Source organism: Brachyhypopomus gauderio, chromosome 15, assembly GCF_052324685.1.
Source record: "Brachyhypopomus gauderio isolate BG-103 chromosome 15, BGAUD_0.2, whole genome shotgun sequence".
Lineage (NCBI taxonomy): Eukaryota > Metazoa > Chordata > Actinopteri > Gymnotiformes > Hypopomidae > Brachyhypopomus > Brachyhypopomus gauderio.
In genome coordinates, this window is record NC_135225.1 from 13,050,985 (window position 1) to 13,068,651 (window position 17,667).

At 51.5% G+C, this 17,667-nt stretch overlaps 1 protein-coding gene across 1 annotated transcript in view; it reads left to right on the forward strand.

Moving 5' to 3' along the window:
- gstcd (glutathione S-transferase, C-terminal domain containing) overlaps positions 1-17,667 on the forward strand; it is a 60,540-nt gene that overhangs the window by 251 nt on the left and 42,622 nt on the right. Inside the window, exons 2-5 of the mRNA XM_076974615.1 lie at positions 201-670; positions 1,521-2,012; positions 3,903-4,160; positions 7,784-7,877. Coding sequence (XP_076830730.1) covers positions 257-670; positions 1,521-2,012; positions 3,903-4,160; positions 7,784-7,877 — 1,258 coding nt within the window. The 5' untranslated portion in view covers positions 201-256. The remainder of the gene's footprint in view (positions 1-200; positions 671-1,520; positions 2,013-3,902; positions 4,161-7,783; positions 7,878-17,667) is intronic.

A 17,667-nucleotide genomic window follows, 5' to 3' on the forward strand; every position in this document is an offset into this window, starting at 1 on the left:
ATTACTGAGTTTATTTTATTATATTTGACGTAATTTTGAATAATATCATTACAAGGATATATGATTGAAAAACACACTATAGAAGATGTTTTACTTAAACTTCAGTTTGGCTAGAATGGTTTAGCTAGCTGGCTATGACAAATTGATGCGCATCACAAGTTGAACACCTCACAGAAAGACATGCTTTATTTTCATTACAGGATGTAAACTGTGCCAGAACCCACTGCATGAGGCCTTCGTGGTACTTCAAAACACCATGAAGCATCCTGTCCCCAAAGCGGGCGAGGCCAGCCTCTTCCTGGAAGTATCCAACATCAGTGGAGTCCCGAGCCTTCCGCTCCACTCCGCCATCAGCCTCTTCCTCCTGTCGTACACAGAGTGCACATCCATCAACGTGCACCTGGTCTCGGATCATCCCCACATCCAGGCCTGGTCCGGCGTGCTCCCAAAGGGCCTGGCTGTGTCCGAGCTGAAGAGGGGAGACGCTCCGACCCTGGTGCAAGCCTGCCGTTTCCCCTCCGTGCTGGAGGCTGACGGGCGCTTTTGCAGGGCAGGCCTGGCGGTGGTGCTCAGAAACATCATCCAGAGGAGCTGCCAGGAGCGGCCCAGCCGCCGAGACATAAGCTCCCTTCTGGGCTTCAAGGACACCTGCCTGAAAGCTTGTGCTGAGGTGAGGCTTCCGGTCCCAATGGTCTCCAGAACAAACCCATCGGCTCTGTGGTGTCCGGTTGTTGACAGATGTAGAATGCGGTTCAATAACGGTTAAATTAATTGCACTGTCAAGACCTTTGCTGCTTGTGAAATAAGGAAGTTATTGAAACTGCATATTTGATTGTATGTGCCTCCACATGCATAACCTAACACTACATTAATGTGTCAGAATGGCATCAGTTCTTGGGATGCTTAGAGGTGCTGAACTGAATGTAATGGAGTATGATGCTGTTATTTAAGGAAACTCTCCTCCAGGATGTAAAGTGTGAATCTGCACTGCTGTCTTTGTGATGTCACGTGCACGAGAGGCGGAGTCATGTGTCCATCACGTGCTATGGAAGGTCTCGCGTCTTCCTCGCTTGCATTCATTGCAACGGGGTATTTTTAGAAGAAGAGAAGACCCTTGGCTCTCTCCTAATGTAAACACGTTCGTTTCTGTCATGTCTAAATGTCCCTCTGTTCCTGTAAATTAACTATGGCATATGTTGCGACTTGTGAGTCTGTCCCCCTGACACAGTAATGTAGGATTTATTTGACCTGTACACCTGTGGTCCTTTTTCGGAGCTGTGTTCCCACATTTATCATGTATAACACACCACAGATTGTCAACCTTTTTTTTTTAATAGTCAACACGTACTGCTAACAGCTCTTCCATCTGTTAGGACTCACTTGAATTGCTCCCTTTGTAAATGAGATCCAGTTCCTTTTAAGTCAGTCTTTCTTCATTAGGCGGTTGTCCTGTCATGTTTTATTGCGCCACCGTGCATGTGTGGCTGCAACAGCCTCTCACACCTCCTCTTCTGCGATAGGTGAGCCAGTGGACCAGGCTGTGTGAGCTGGACATCCCCTCCGCCGTGGAGGCACACTTGCTCAGCCCCGAGGAAGAACGACTCTGGCTGCCGGCCGCCATCCTCCACCTGGAGCGCCGCCTGGGGGAACCAGTCAGGGTGCACAACGACGACAAGCTCCGCCGGCGCAAACTCCAGCAGAGTAGGAAGGCCGAGAGTGGCCAGTCGGGCGTCCAGGGGCCGGGGTCCAGCCCGGCAGGAGGAGACCAGGAGCCCCAGGGGCCGGACCGGGGCGCGGAGCCCGGTCTGTCGGAGCCCTCTCCAGGAGTTGAGCTGAGCGCCGCCCTGGCCAAGCTCTCTGTGGATGCAGTACCGGCCGCCGCCACCAGGGAGAGCTCTGACATAAGGCGAGTGAAAACGGAGGAGCTGCCAGATCTGGAGCATGTGTTTGCGGAGGGCCTGTACTTCACCCTCACCGATGTGGTTCTGTTGCCCTGCATCCATCACTACCTGGTAACAGCCCCCGCGCCTCTATTCACCCACCAGACACTCGTCACGCTCCGCCCGCTATGTCTGGAGAAAGGGAGTGATGCCTTCGTTTGAATTCCAGCTTATCGGACTGCATGACACCGCCGTAGCCGGTCTGGCCCGGTCTGAGGCGTTAGAATGTTGCGCATCAGCAGGTCGTGTACGCAGGTGTGGGGGGGATGATCTCTTGTTATCATGTTAACTCGGGCGAGACACACTAGAGATCGGAAGCGAGCTCCTTCTCCTGGGTGGTCCTGCTTCACAGACATGTGTCACGCCAGGCTGCTTCACATCGCCGCAAGCAAGAGATGTTTGGAAGAGCAGAGCGGTTCTGAAGAAGCACAAGCCTTAAGCAGAACTTTTGTCTGTAGGGTTTTTGTGCAGGTAGAGTTGGAGTGTCTTTGCGTTGCAGAGTTTTGTCAGTACAGTTTTTTGCAGATTGTTTGTTGGTCTTTGTAGGAAACATTTGCAAGATGGTCTTTGCAGAGTGCTTGCAGGGTGGACTTCGCATTGTGAGGTTTTGCCTGTGTTTGCTCATTGAGGTCATGTTTATAATGAGCCCACTAATAGCAACACTCAAAGCAGCACGGGCGTGGTGCCAGTAAAAGTTCCAAACTGCTTCATCTTCATTAATAGCATAATGTATTTATACCGTACTAATTTTGTTAAAATTGTTGGACGGTTAGATGGTTAATAAGTGGTTCATTCCCAGCTGCTTGGTTTAAAAGTACACAAATGAAACATAACAAACATATCTATGTTCGGGGTTTATTTATATTTGTCCATTTAGGTAAACCACAGACGTCACGGTGCTGGGTTTCAGTAGGTGTGCAAGGTTTGGCACTTATCCTGTCAGCTGTAAAAAATAAAAAAAAGGATGAAATAAAACCTATAAAATAAAATGGCATCAGTGCATCCATAAAAAAAATAGCAAACACAAAGCGTGATGGCCGAATGGCCCTCAGGAGCGTGTGCAGGCGGACAGGAGAAGTACAGTCAGGTCCCTGTAAAATGTGAGCAGGGTTGTGTTGAGGTAAGAGCCTCCAGGGCAGTGAGCCGGAGTAAACGCCTCACAAACTGCTGATCTGGGGGCGACCGGCGTTTCCCTCCGAGCCTCTCCACACCCGCTGAACTCACGCCGCATCTCTCTCTCTCTTTGTGATTCTCTCCATCTGTCTGTGTCCTTTTTCTTTGTGCTCTCTTTGCTCCCTCCCCCTTCCCTGCCTCTCTGCCTCTCTCTCTCTCTCTCTCTCTCTCTCTCTCTCTCTCTCTCTCTCTCTCAAGTTTCACACCCTCTCTAGCATGTCTCCTCTCTCCTCCCTGGCAGATTCTCTCATCTCTCTTTCCCACTCCTCCTGTGGGGACAAATGAAGGGAGGAGTGGGAAAGAGAGATGTGAGAGTGAGGGGTGAGAGTGAGGGGTGAGAGTGAGCTGTGAGAGTGAGGGGTGAGAGTGAGCTGTGAGAGTGAGGGGTGTTGGGGGTGTTGGGTGTGAGAGGTGGGGGTGTCACAGAAGCCGTTGTCCTCATTTCAATAGACAAAACCCTGATGGGTTCATAACTCTGCATTAAACTCAGGATTTCTCTGAATGATCATCTCAGGATTTCTCCCATTAGACACAGTTCACAGTCCTATTAGGCATTAATTCTTAAAAGCACAGATTGAGCGCTGACTTTGATACTATACGACAGTCTGTTTCTTTTTTTTTCTTCCTCTTCATGAAATATCACGTTTGAGTTCCCACTTGCTTATCCAGTCCTTTAGACGACATGTGTTCCCCTGTCCTTGTTACGCGCTGTGTGAATTCCCCGCAGCAGTGCTATGGGAGTGTATGACGAGCCTCTTCCTGGCGTGTGGGCGTGTTTGTGTGTTTCAGAGCTCCCTGGTGCAGCACGCCCCCCACACGCTCCCCGCTCTGCCCCTCCTCCTGCGCTGGTACACACAGGTACAGCAGCTCCCCGCCGTCCGCCGGGCCGCCCGGGACTGCGGGATGACCCTCCTCGGCCCCTGGGGGCCACCGCCGTCCTGCCCTTTGTCGGGGGTTCCACGCCCCGTGGAGGCAGAGCAGGAAAGCCCCAGGTCTACGTCGGAGCCGTTTGTCGGAGGCCCCAGACCCACGCTCACCAAACTCCAAGTAATCAAACCTTCACCCAGACGCCATTTCTCTTTCTCTTCTATGTGTGTCTTTCTCTTTCCCTCCCTTTCTCTCTCTCTCTCTCTCTCTCTCTCTCTCTCTCTCTCTCTCTCTCTCTCTCTCTCTCTCTCACCTTCTCTATGTCCCTCTCTGGCTGTAACTTCGTGCAGAAGTGATCCTGCATGCTACGCGCTACCCTTTGCCGCTCCATTAAACCTGTCAAGCGCCGAGCGCGCGTGTCGGTAAGCGGCCGCCTACAGAGTGCATTCAGTGCGCTGGCCCGCTCCTCTTTATGGCCAGCCGGCCCGCGGCACCCGGGCTCGGCCCTGACCCGCCCCACCCTCCGCACGCCATAACTCTCCTGACAATCTCAGCTAATATGACTCCCTGTGCCTCCCACTAAAACGTAGTGGCTCATGCTTAACTGAATGAGGCCGTATATTCCCCTCGTGCCTGCAGGGAGACGGAGACGTAATCTTAGTCCACACTCTTGATTCAGTGCTGATGGAGCAGCAGCTGCAGAACGTGGGTTTCCCAGTGGTACTGTACCCGCGCGTGGGTGCGCTGATCGAACGGATCAGCCTGAGAACATTACCGGTTTGGACAGTTTCTGAAATCCAGCACATTCCATAACAGAGCAAAATAAAAATAGCTGGGAAGTGGATTGGGACCTGTGCGAGCTTGAGCAGCACTGCGGCGAGCAGACCGAGGTGTGTGTGTGTGTTGCCAGGTTGAGCCAGGGATGCTGGTACAGTAACACACTCCACTTGTGCGTGTTTCCCTTAACAGCGAGAGATCAGCACCTGCATGAGAATCGGTTCTGCCCTCTTAACTCTCCTGTTTATGTAATCTACCACTGCAATAATCTACCACAGCAATAATCTACCACTGCAATAATCTAGCTTTGCAATAACCTACCACTGCAATAATCTACCACTGCAATAATCTACCACTGCAATAATTCACTGCTTGAGCTCAAATTACGCAGCACACAGCACAACCACCTGAAAACCTTAAACCCACTGCATATGTAGAAGTGACTGGCTGGCCATCCCTCCCTCAGGACGTGTTCACCCCCCCAGTGCTGACCGGGGGCGGCTACGTTCTTATGCTGTTAGCAGAGTTGGTGCTTCTGCTGAGCTCTTGTCATTTCTTCCACGCTCGGCTACCACGCAGGCAGACCGCTGAATGCAACTCTGAATCCAATAATGCTTTACAGCTATCGTAAACAGGCATGGCGCTAACGAGCAGAGAGCCAGCCGTAGCGTGACGCCCGTCCCCGCCTGCCCGTGTGGACGCGCTCCGTCTGGGGAGTGCTAGCCGTGCTCCTGTCTGGGGGAGGACTAGTCGTGCTCCTGTCTGGGGGAGCACTAGCCGTGCTCCTGTCTGGGGGAGGACTAGCCGTGCTCCTGTCTGGGGGAGGGCTAGCCGTGCTCCTGTCTGGGGGAGGGCTAGCCGTGCTCCTGTCTGGGGGAGGACTAGCCGTGCTCCTGTCTGGGGGAGCGCTAGCCGTGCTCCTGTCTGGGGGAGCGCTAGCCGTGCTCCTGTCTGGGGGAGGACTAGCCGTGCTCCTGTCTGGGGGAGGACTAGCCGTGCTCCTGTCTGGGGGAGGACTAGCCGTGATCCTGTCTGGGGGAGGGCTAGCCGTGCTCCTGTCTGGGGGAGGGCTAGCCGTGCTCCTGTCTGGGGGAGCGCTAGCCGTGATCCTGTCTGGGGGAGCGCTAGCCGTGCTCCTGTCTGGGGGAGCGCTAGCCGTGCTCCTGTCTGGGGGAGCGCTAGCCGTGCTCCTGTCTGGGGGAGCGCTAGCCGTGCTCCTGTCTGGGGGAGCACTAGCCGTGCTCCTGTCTGGGGGAGGACTAGCCGTGATCCTGTCTGGGGGAGGACTAGCCGTGCTCCTGTCTGGGGGAGGACTAGCCGTGCTCCTGTCTGGGGGAGCACTAGCCGTGCTCCTGTCTGGGGGAGGACTAGCCGTGCTCCTGTCTGGGGGAGGACTAGCCGTGCTCCTGTCTGGGGGAGCACTAGCCGTGATCCTGTCTGGGGGAGCACTAGCCGTGATCCTGTCTGGGGGAGGACTAGCCGTGCTCCTGTCTGGGGGAGCACTAGCCGTGCTCCTGTCTGCCGTGTCTGTGCTCCACGTCCACACCATGGAGGAGCCCGTACAGCTGTCTGTGCAGGAAACTCCAGTGTCTGATTCCCTTTCTCAAAAATCTGACTTCATGCATGCACGTCTGTGTGTGTGTGTGTGTGTGTGTGTGTGTGTGCACATCTGTGTGCACACCCATGTCTGTATGTGTGTGCACGCGCGTGTGTCTGTGTGTGTGTGTGTGTGCACATCTGTGTGTGTGTGTGTGTGTGTGTGTGTGTGTGTGTGTGTGCGCGCACGCATGTGTATATGCATGTGTGTCTTTCCATCTTGGCTGATTCTGACTCCCAGTGTGAATAAATCAGTTATTTCCTGTTATGCCAAATTGAAATCCACTAGGAATAAAGAGAGTAACAGAAGGTAGGTGTGTGTGTGTGTGTGTGTGTGTGTGTGTGTGTGTGTGTGTGTGTGTGTGTGTGTGTGTGTGTGTGTGTGTGTGTGCTTTAAATGTGCATCCCTCCTCTGTGATGTCCCGGCTGTGTGTTTGTGTGGGTTTGGGCTGCACCGCAGCTGTCGTGGACACTCTACTCTGGAGCGGACCTCTCCGAGCGCCATGTGGCCAGACGGCGTCGACTGGGCCCAGCGGGCCCGACCCCAGGCGGAGTCACCCTATCCCACGGCACAGCTGAGCAGGGTCGCCCAGCGGCACATGCGGGCCTGTCTCAAATCAGCAATGCGCCCTGTCCGCCTCTTTCCGTTCCTCGTGGGGGCGGAGCCTCTGACGGCAGCTGTCTCTCCCCCTGACCGTGCGGGCCCAGAGGCGGGGCCTCCTCCATCCACACAGCTGGTCCTGGTCCTTCTCAGACCCGCAGGGTTCCGGTCCAGCCGGGCAGATTCCCGTGTGATGGACGGAGCAGGCAGACACACATGTGGTCGTGCTTCCAGGCTACACAATTTCTGCAGAACACTTTCACCCTCTGGTTCAGTGGCATTCCCTCCGATTGGCTACTGAGTAGGAAAGCCTGTCGGTCTATTGGTGGAACCCGTCTGCCGGGCCCGCCCCCTCGGGCTTTGAGCTGTACTGGAAGGCTCCTGAGACCTCTTTAGAGTTTCAGCATTCAGAGTCTAAATGAGTGTATTGATTGAGAGGCCTGGAGAGCTGCCATTTACCCACCCAGCCACTCTAGAGCTGCCCGCCTTTCTCTTTGGTTACTCAATGAGAAACAGTCGAACTGCACAGAAAACCATTAGGGTTTCTCTCCCCGAGTGTCTCCAGCATGTTTTAAAATGTAACGACCAGACATCTCATCAGCTTCCTACAGTGAGACCCTCAGAGAAAGACGGACTTTCTGCTGTCGATGGAGCCACATTGCTGTCATGTCTGTGGGTGGAATACGACATTCCCCCCTGGGGGGGTTCAAGCAAGGGCCATCGTCAGTGTCACTGCACACCCCTGGGTGTTACACACCACAGCCTCACAAGAATATGCATGGTGACCTGTGTGTGTGTGTGTGTGTGTGTGTGTGTGTGTATTCCTTAGGAAAATGGCATAGAGGCTGTCTTCTCTCCACACCCCTGTCCATCATGGTCCCTCCACTGGGAGACCTTGCCACCTGCCGTCAGCCCCATTGAAGGTAGAGTGTGTGTGTGTGTCCTTGTGCGAGTGAGCGCATTTATGAGTGTGCATGCATGTGCGTGTGGCTGCACTTTGAATGGACGTGCAGGTCTTTGCGCAGCTCAGGCCCTGATCCCTCCTGACATCATTAAAATGTGATCATGTGCCTGAAGGGGAGTCTTTGCATTAAACATGGCAACGCAGCGCTGGGGTCCCCACTACTAGCTCGCCCCCTATTGGCTCCCCTCCTCAGGCCAGCCTTTGCAGCCCTGAAGCAGGGCCATGACTGTGGAGCAGGGCCATCACTCCTTCAGAAGCCCAACCTGCAGCTAGTCCAGCCTGTTTAACACCACTTCTGCTCCTCCAGCCAGCCAGGGAGTAGCTGTGTGCAAATAGCCAAACCACCATCATTAAAGAGCAGGGAGAGACAGGAATCCAGCCTCCACCCTCCACTCCTCTTAACTCCACCTTCCACTCCTCTAACTCCATCACCCTTCACTCCACCACTCCTCCACCCTCCACTCCTCTAACTCCTCCACCCTTCACTCCTCTAACTCCACCACCCTTCACTCCACCACTCCTCCACCCTCCACTCCTCTAACTCCTCCACCCTTCACTCCACCACTCCTCCACCCTCCACTCCTCTAACTCCTCCACCCTTCACTCCTCTAACTCCACCACTCCTCCACCCTCTAACTCCACCACTCCTCCACCCTCTAACTCCACCACCCTTCACTCCTCTAACTCCACCACTCCTCCACCCTCTAACTCCACCACCCATCACTCCTCCACCACTCCTCTAACTCTTCCACCCTCTAACTCCACCACCCTTCACTCCTCCACCACTCCACCCTTCACTCCTCCACCACTCCACCCTCCACTCCTCTAACTCCACCACCCTTCACTCCTCTAACTCCACCACTCCTCCACCCTCTAAGTCCACCACCCATCACTCCTCCACCCTCCACTCCTCTAACTCCTCCACCCTCCACTCCTCTAACTCCACCACTCCTCCACCCTCTAAGTCCACCACCCATCACTCCTCCACCCTCCACTCCTCTAACTCCACCACTCCTCCACCCTCTAACTCCACCACCCATCACTCCTCCACCCTTCACTCCTCTAACTCCACCACTCCTCCACCCTCTAACTCCACCACCCATCACTCCTCCACCACTTCTCTAACTCCACCACCCTTCACTCTACCACTTCTTCACCCTCCACTCCTCTAACTCTACCACCCTTCACTACACCACTCCTCTAACTCCACCACCCTCCACTCCTCCACCACTCCACTCCTCTAACTCCACTGCCATTCACTCCTCCACTACTCCACCCTCCACTCCTCAACTCCACCACCCTTCACTTCATCACTCCTCCACCCTTCACTCCTATAACTCCACCACCCTCCACTCTAACTCCACCACTCCGCTGCAGCGGTGGGTGTGTTCTTCAGGAGAGGGTGATGGTGAGGGCCGTAGGCGTGCGCGTTCACTGCAGTGCTGTGGTGCACACAGAGAAGTGAAGCGTGGTGTGTGTTCCCCCAGCAGGCTGCACAGCTCACACTTACAGTGGGGGTGTCGGCCCACCCCCCTGCAGCTAAACACTAGTGCAGTACTTCTCATAGCCATGCCCAGGGAATTTGTTCTACTGTGTTCTGTGGGATTGTGAGGAAGAGATGTGTGTGTGTGTTTTTGTGTGTGTGTGTGTTTTTGTGTGTGTGTGTGTTTTTGTGTGTGTGCTTGTTTTTGTGTGTGTGTGTGTGTGTGTGTGTGTGTGTGTGTGTGTGTGTGTGTGTGTGTGTGTGTGTGTGCATGTGTTGTGCTATAAGGTGCTGGTGGAGCTTGTCATTCTGTGTTTTGCTCAGTTCAAAGCAGTTGTTCTGCATCAGTGCCACACACACACACACACACACACACACCATCATATATGCTGCATGCTGCAGTGTGATAAACCTGCTTCAGTAGAAAGCCAGAAAATGTCGATTTACTGCAAAGAATGTCGCATGTTGACATTAGAATGAATAACCAGATTGAGGAAATCAGGGGTTATTAAAGGTCAAGAAGTTCTTGCCTGTACTTTTAGATTTCTCCTGCTCTCTGCGGTTGGAGCGGGTTACTGTTGAAGCAGAATTAGCAGTTGTAAGGCAGTTTAGAAATGCCTGCGGTAGAGATCTCTGTTGTGTAGGCGCAGACTGACTGCACAATGCCACACTGGTTTGCACCATCATTAGCTCGAAAAAGCAAATCAAGTTGGTGTGGAGAGCCATGTGATTACTGTCCTTATCAAATCATGAGATATTCATTTGGCTGTAATGGAGATCCACAAGGGGTAGATTGGGTGGGGATGGGGGGGGTCATCATCTTGGTGGAGAATGAAACGGCGCTCTTGCCGCATTTCCACACGGGCCTGCTTGGCGCGGTACGGTTCGATTCGCGACGATTTGTGAGTGTTTCCATTAGTACCAGGTACAAGTTTGCCGATACCTTCAGGTACTTTTTTCGTACCTACTCGCTCGAGGTTCTAACCGTTCCAAAGCGGAAAACTTCTGTGATGTGGAGGAACAGCATGACACTGATTGGCCAGGGAGTGTCGTCACAGGTTGCGTCACAGGAGAGCGACTCCTCCGCTATCGACTCCTCCGCCATCTCGTCCATTGTTGTACGGTGTTGTGGACGCATACAAATGATGTCACGACACTACAATCTGCGCGCCAACAGCGACTCCACCCACATTGTGGTGTGTGGAAACACAACGCGACCGTACCGCTCCGTTGCGAATTGATCCGTATCGAACCGTACCGCGCCAAGCAGGCCCGTGTGGAAATGCGCCATTTGTGTCATTCACCGTTTGAAAGCAGGACGCAGAGACGAGAGGGCGGAGCCTGGGAGAGCACGATGAGAGGGCGGAGCTTGGGAGAGCGCGATGAGAGGGCGGAGCCTGGGAGAGCGCGATGAGAGGACGGAGCTTGGGAGAGCGCGATGAGAGGGCGGAGCCTGGGAGAGCGCGATGAGAGGGCGGAGCCTGGGAGAGGGCGGAGCCTGGGAGAGCACGATGAGAGGGCGGAGATCTCTGCCTCTTTAACAAATGTTACAATGTGGAATGCAGCACTTATGATCCAGACACACTGGAAGGACCCAAGAGCAGAGCTGGCCTATACCTACACACAGATGGCGTGTAAAATGCTAAAACCGACCACAGTCTTCTGCAGCGGTTCCAGACGTCCACATCTGCGTTGTCGCACAAGAGTGTACAAAGCATGCACATTTGAAGCTAGGAGACTGGAGGCTTTTCTTTGCCTGTTTCGTAGCTTCATGGTTTTGCTTATTGTGTCTATGCCCCAGCAGACCGATAGCCAGGGAAGTGAGGACAGGCCTCATTGTTGATGACCTAGATTTCTGCAAAGCTGCTTTAAGACAATATCTGTTAACTCCAGCTCGGTACAGATATAAAACGGAACTGAACCGATGATCATGTGTTTGCTTCTTCTCGTGGAATTACTGAGATCCTTTTAGATTTGCAGGCATGTCTCTCGCATTCTCATGCTGAATGATGACGGTGTAAGTTCCGAACCCACAGCTGCCCCTTTCACTGAGACTTTCTACTGAATTCTCAAGATTCAGAATGTAAGAATGGCATGAATTCTAATATGTTTGATTTTCTGTGGTAATTATTGCGTATCGGAATGCGAGACCTGCGACAAGTGCATCTAAGGCCCGGCGAATGTGGTGCGAAGCTTATGCTGAATGAGCGTATGAACATTCCTCAGCGTCCTGTGAAGGGACAGAGTACTTCCACAGTCATTTCAGTGTGTACAGTGGCCAGTCAGCAGAACCTGTCCTCCCACACAAAGAAAAACATGTTCTGCTGGTGTTGAAGGTTAGCCAGCGCTGGTTTCTCAAAGCCTGAGGCAGTCTTGAGTGAGTCACTGTTCTGGAATAGTGAGCCCTCTCCATGGGGCAGAATTTCATGGCATTATGATTTTTGCATCAGTCATACTCTAGCCATTACAGCTGCTGCCTTTATGTGTGCATGATAACATGGGCATCGATGGCGGAGACGTCTCCATCAAGAGCTCGGTTCACCAGCCTTTCTCTCGCCTCACGCTCTTCTGTTCTCTCATCATGCCGTCTGAATCGCCGAGTCGGAGACGGGAGCACCGTGGCCATTCGGGGGGGGGGGGGGGGGGGGGGGGAATAATAACGAATAATGACTTGTGGGTATATGTGGAGCCTGACTCATCCACGGAGATGCTGTCGGACGTACAAGATGGACACGGCTGCTCGCAATCGGCACTTTCACACTTGCTTTTTAAAATCGGTTAACGTTTGCTAAACCTCGGGCGGTCAGGGTCACGTGACGCTTCCTGGTGTATGGCTGCTTAGACAGAGAGGTGCTGGTTTAACGGTGTATCTTGCAGGATTCCTAATGACAGCAAGTTTGTTAGCGACATGTATGCAATCATATAAGTGGAAAACCCAAGAAAAGCCTAGACAAGAGAACAGGGCCACGTTAGCGAGAAAGGCAAGAAAGACTATGGCGACCATGGCGGCCCAGTTCTACATACACGCTCTGTGCCGAGCTCGCGAGCGTGCACCAATTACTGAAGCAGATGGATGCAAATCAGACTCCACCTGTGCGTTCCGGAGAGATCTGAATTTCCCCTCCGCACGGTTGGGGATGCGTGGGGCTCCAACGAGTTCACCACTTCTGCTCGCCATCCAGGTACTCGAAGCGGATGCGCCGGCCACCCACGTTTCAACAGCACCGTCGCCGAGTTGCGTCGAACGCAGTCGGGGCCGGCGTGTGGGAGGCTTGGATGGTGCTGGCAGGGTGGGCTGTGGGGGCTGAAGACCTGCTCACGCCATCACGCATCTGCACCCCCCCCCCCCCCCCCCCCCCCCCCCCCTCTCACTGACTGGGAGCTGGCTTCCAGTGGACCTCTGGGCGCTTTCTGCTATTCATAGGACATGTGTTTGCATAATTTAACTCCAGTGTAGATGTTGAACATGTCGGTGAGTATTTGATGGTTCTGGCCTGTGTTCTGTTCCGCTGATGTCTTGACTAGTCAGAGGCGTGAGACGAGGAGTGTGAGGACACTGTGGGACAGCCCGGGAGACAGTAATAGGCCCGTTGGCACAGACGTCGGGAGACATTCCTCTGGGACTGCGTGCACTTTTTCTTTCGTTTTTTTCCACTTGAAGACGAAGTGTGCTCACAAGGGAGAGCAAGAGAACGGACGGTTCCAGCAAGAGGAAGGAAAAGAGTTCTTTCTCAAAACATTAGCGCTGCAGCTGAGCCCTAGCTTGCTAGTCTGCCAGATGCCTCTTGGGACATGTAGTCCACAGCTGTACTGTGAGAGTGAGTGTTGATTTAAAGGTGTTTTCTCTCTGCTTCACTTCAGCATCCACCTGTAGAAGGTGGTGGTCCTCTAGATGTTTACAGGTCAGGAAAAGGGTGTAATCGGAGGCTACCGAGTCACAGGGGAGCAGCGGATGTATCCGTGACGACGAGGGCTAATGGCAGGAACACTGGAGTCACAGATCAGTGCAGACGGCCTTGTTGGCGTTCAGCTCTCCAAGGCCTCCCACACACGGGGAACGTTCAATACATTCACTGAAAACAAGTTTGAGTGTTTGGCTTTTTGTTGTGGAAGAGGCTTTTTGTCCCTCTCTGTCATCCTGCGATGGTTAAACGATTTGCAGTCTGAACTGGATTATTTGTTCAGGAATTGGTGCACAATACCTTATTTGCCATTGTATGTCATTCATAATTTTGTTTGATAGATCCTCGTGGACGTTATGGCTTTAGCCTCACTGGGCTGAGGGTTTACAAGCACCTTCATTCCTGGCCTCTCTGGAGAAACTGAGTGTTCATTTGCACCTTAGGAATGAGTAGGTTTGGGTGATGTGTGCCTGTCAGGTCCGATAGGTTTGAGTGACATGTGCCTGTCAGGCCTGGTAGGTTTGAGTGATTTGTGCCTGTCAGGCCTGGTGGGTTTGAGTTACATGTGCCTGTCAGGCCTGGTTTGCAGGTTTGTGAGCTTTTGATAGAGGTTAATTGGAACCCGTAACATTTCCAACGTGCTCTGCACTTCACAGAGCTTTAAGTGCATTTCAGTAATTGCTGAAACATTTGAGTCATCCATCTGAACGCATTAACCAGGGGCCTGCGCTTCCTTGCAAATGCCAGGAGATGAATATTCATGGCGTCGGTGTGTACACGTGTTATTGTGATGTCAGCAACAGCCCTCTGCCAGTTTTCTGCCGCATGAGTAACCCTGAGGCTTGAAACTTGAACCTCCGTATACCTGTCAGCCACAAAAGGAGAACCACCTGCGTGTTGTCAGGTAGGTCCCGATCGTGCTGGATCCGCTCTGAGCCATCGAGGCGTGGACCTCACAAGACCTCAGAAGCTGTCTTGTGGTGTCCGGTGCCAAGATTTTTAAGGGTTCTCCACTAAACTACCGCAGATGAGGCAAAACATCAGACATGCTTGTCAAGAGTGAGCTAAAAGATTAGTCGAATAATAACTGGCCCTGTAGCCAGCAATCGCTCTAGATGTGCTACATGTACGTTTATTAACGCGGCCACTAAAACAAGTGGCACAAAAGGATCAATCACCCATTCTTCTTCATGGATTACTGCAGGAGATGTCTACTGTATTATTTGCAAGAGATGTAATCAGTTCTACATCAAAGAAACCGAGAGGGTTTCTTTGGACCATCAGAATAACACCATTGGACCATCAGAATTAAGGAATTGTAATTTCCAGAAGGCACAATGCCACAAGGCATTTTAATACTAATGGACATTGCTTTAAACGACACGTTTATTTGAATTGCCCGTTGTTGCTATGGCAGCAATGAAATTGGAAAACCGTGCTCATAAAAAAAAATAATAATAAAGTTCGCTTGCTGAACTTTAGAACCCCAAGTTCTAATGTTATGATTTAAACATCATCATTACATTATAATTTAAATATCTGCTTTTCTATATAAACTGGTTCCACCTCTGAGACCTTCAGAAGCATTTTGCTGGCACAACCGATAAGGGACCTCAGTCTGAAGTGCCATTGTTCTATGGAAACATACTTCAGTGCAGTTTTGACTACCTCTATATTGGGGTCTATTGGGGTCTGCACAAATCCACATGGCTCATATAGGAAATTCAGATCTCATATTGTCATTGCAAACTGCACATCGCCACTGCTGTACTTTAATATTTATGAGCTCTGGGGCGCCCCCTATTGGCCTGGGGCCCCAAGCGCTTGTTTGCATTGCCTGGTGCCTAGCAGCACCACTATCTCTACACCCCCCCCCCCCCCCCCCCCCCCAACCATACATAAATATATACTACCAGTCAAAGGTTTGGACACACCTCACTAAATGCATATTCTTAATAGTAAAAAAAGAGATATTTTAATTTAGAAGATAACAGGGAAAGGGTTATATATGAACTCATTCTCAGCACACGCCACACACAATTTTAAATGCACCCTCAGCAAACACTTTTATTTCATTATTTCAGAACTTTAGTCCTTCACTCTACAAGTGCTCTGCATATGTGAGAATGTCTTCAGGACTGATGGAGAAGCATCATAGGTGCTGCTTCATGAAGCTGGTAGGCTAGTTACTTCAAAGTAACTATGTATACACTCACCAGCCACTTTGTTGTCCAACTGCTCATTAACACAAATGTCAATTCAGCCAATCACATGGCAGCAGCTCAATGCATTTAGGTATGTAGACATGGCCAAGACAATCTGCTGCAGTTCAAACCGAGCATCAGAATGGGGATGAAAGGTGATTTAAATGACTTTGAACGTGGCATGGTTGTTTGTGCCAGACAGGCTTGTCTGAGGATTTCAGAAACTGCCGATCTACTGGGATTTTCACACACAACCATCTCTTGGAGCAGGGCTATTCAACTATATTTTTCTGCGGGCCAGATTTGGCAGAGCGCTCTGACCTGTAGGCCAGACAATTTTTAGACCTGTGGGCCAGACAATTTTTTGATGAGGGGGGGCTTAATTTGTTGACGGGGGTGGGAGTAACACTCGTGCCGCATAGTGACACAACATGCCGTAAAGCGCCACACAGTGTCGTAAAATGTTGCAAATAAAATGTTATTTATTTTTACGGCGGTTTATCAAATATTTATTATTATTTATGGGGAGATGGGCCGCGTACAAATTCATTAAAGGGCCGGTTCTGGCCCGCGGGCCGCCAGTTGAATAGCCCTGTCTTAGAGTTTACAGTTACACCGGGTGCCACTCCTGTCAACTAAGAACAGGAAACTGAGGCTACAATTCACACAGGCTCACCAATATCGGACAATAGAAGATTGGAAAAACGTTTCCTGGTCTGATGAGTTTCGATTTCAGCTGCAACATTCGGTTGGTAGGGTCAGAATTTGCCGTCAACAACATGAAAGCATGGGTCCATCCTGCCTTGTATCAATGGTTCTGGCTGGTGGTGGTGGTGCAGTGGTGTGGGGGATATTTTCCTGGCACTTTGGGCCCATTAATACCAATTGAGCATCGTGTCAACGCCACAGCCTACTTGAGTGTTGTTGCTGACCATGTCCATCCTTTTATGACCAGTGTACCCATCTTCTGATGGCTACTAATCTCAGACTGGTTTCTTGAACACGACCATGAGTTCACTGTACTCAAATGGCCTCCACAGTCACCAGATCTCAATCCACTAGAACACCTTTGGGATGTGGTGGAACGGGAGATTCACATCATGGATGTGCAGCCAACATATATGAGGCAGCACCTATATATATTAATCATATATATACATATTATAATATTAATATATTTGAGAGTGAGAAGGAAAGTGGAGAGATATAGATATAAATAAAATGTGTGCTTCATTTTCTTAGCCCTGTTTTACCCTTTTGCCCTTCTCCCAGAGGGTTTGTGTGTGGGAGGGCTGTTACTTCAGTGTAGCATTTCCACTGTTCCCAGGTTTGCCATCTTCTGGACGTTGTTGCATGTGTCTGAGTCGCTCCTCCAGTTTCAGGGTCACAGCCCCATGTGCCCCTGTCACTGCTTAGCATAACCAAACTGATCCTGCAGTTGTGTAAAACATTTATCAAATGTATCCAGTAGAAAAGCAGAAAAGAAATTTTTATAGTGCAAATGGGTGATTGTGTAAATGAACTGAAATGTAACGTGATGAAGAATGGAAGGGAATACAGCCTATTGAGTGCTGGGCTTGCTCAGATAAAGATTGCTGTTCTTGGCTATTCTTGCATCAAATACCTCCATGGTGTATCAGTATGGTGCCATGTGTTTATCCTGACATGTTTTTTGCACTCCTGGACTCGGCCCTCCTCTCACACTCCGTCCCCTCCCGACGCTGCTGGTCGTTTTGTCATCCCAAAGTCCCATCCTACCTCCCATGGTCTGGGTCTGGGTCCGGGTCCGGGTGCCCTCCATGGCAGACAGCTGCTCACCTCACCTGCTTCAGGGTGCTGGTGCACTTAACCCATGCGAAAGCTCCTGTGAGGACCCTGCACTCACCTGCCAGCACCTTCTGCCATTTCTTCTGTTTCTTCCTGTTGTGTGGGAGCACTCCTGAGTCCTGATAATTTACACTTTAGGCGTTTCTTCTGTTGGGGCTCTGATGGGATAGAAGGTCTTGTCCAGGCCTCAAGAACCTGTGCTGGGTTTCGGCTTGTTGGCTTGAAATCGTCTGGGAGTCTTAACCGCCTGCTTGGGGGATGCACTAGAGTTTTGAAAAGGAAATGTAAATGTTCTTTTTTTTTGGATGGCTCTCCGAGTCTCTTTGAAAGCCT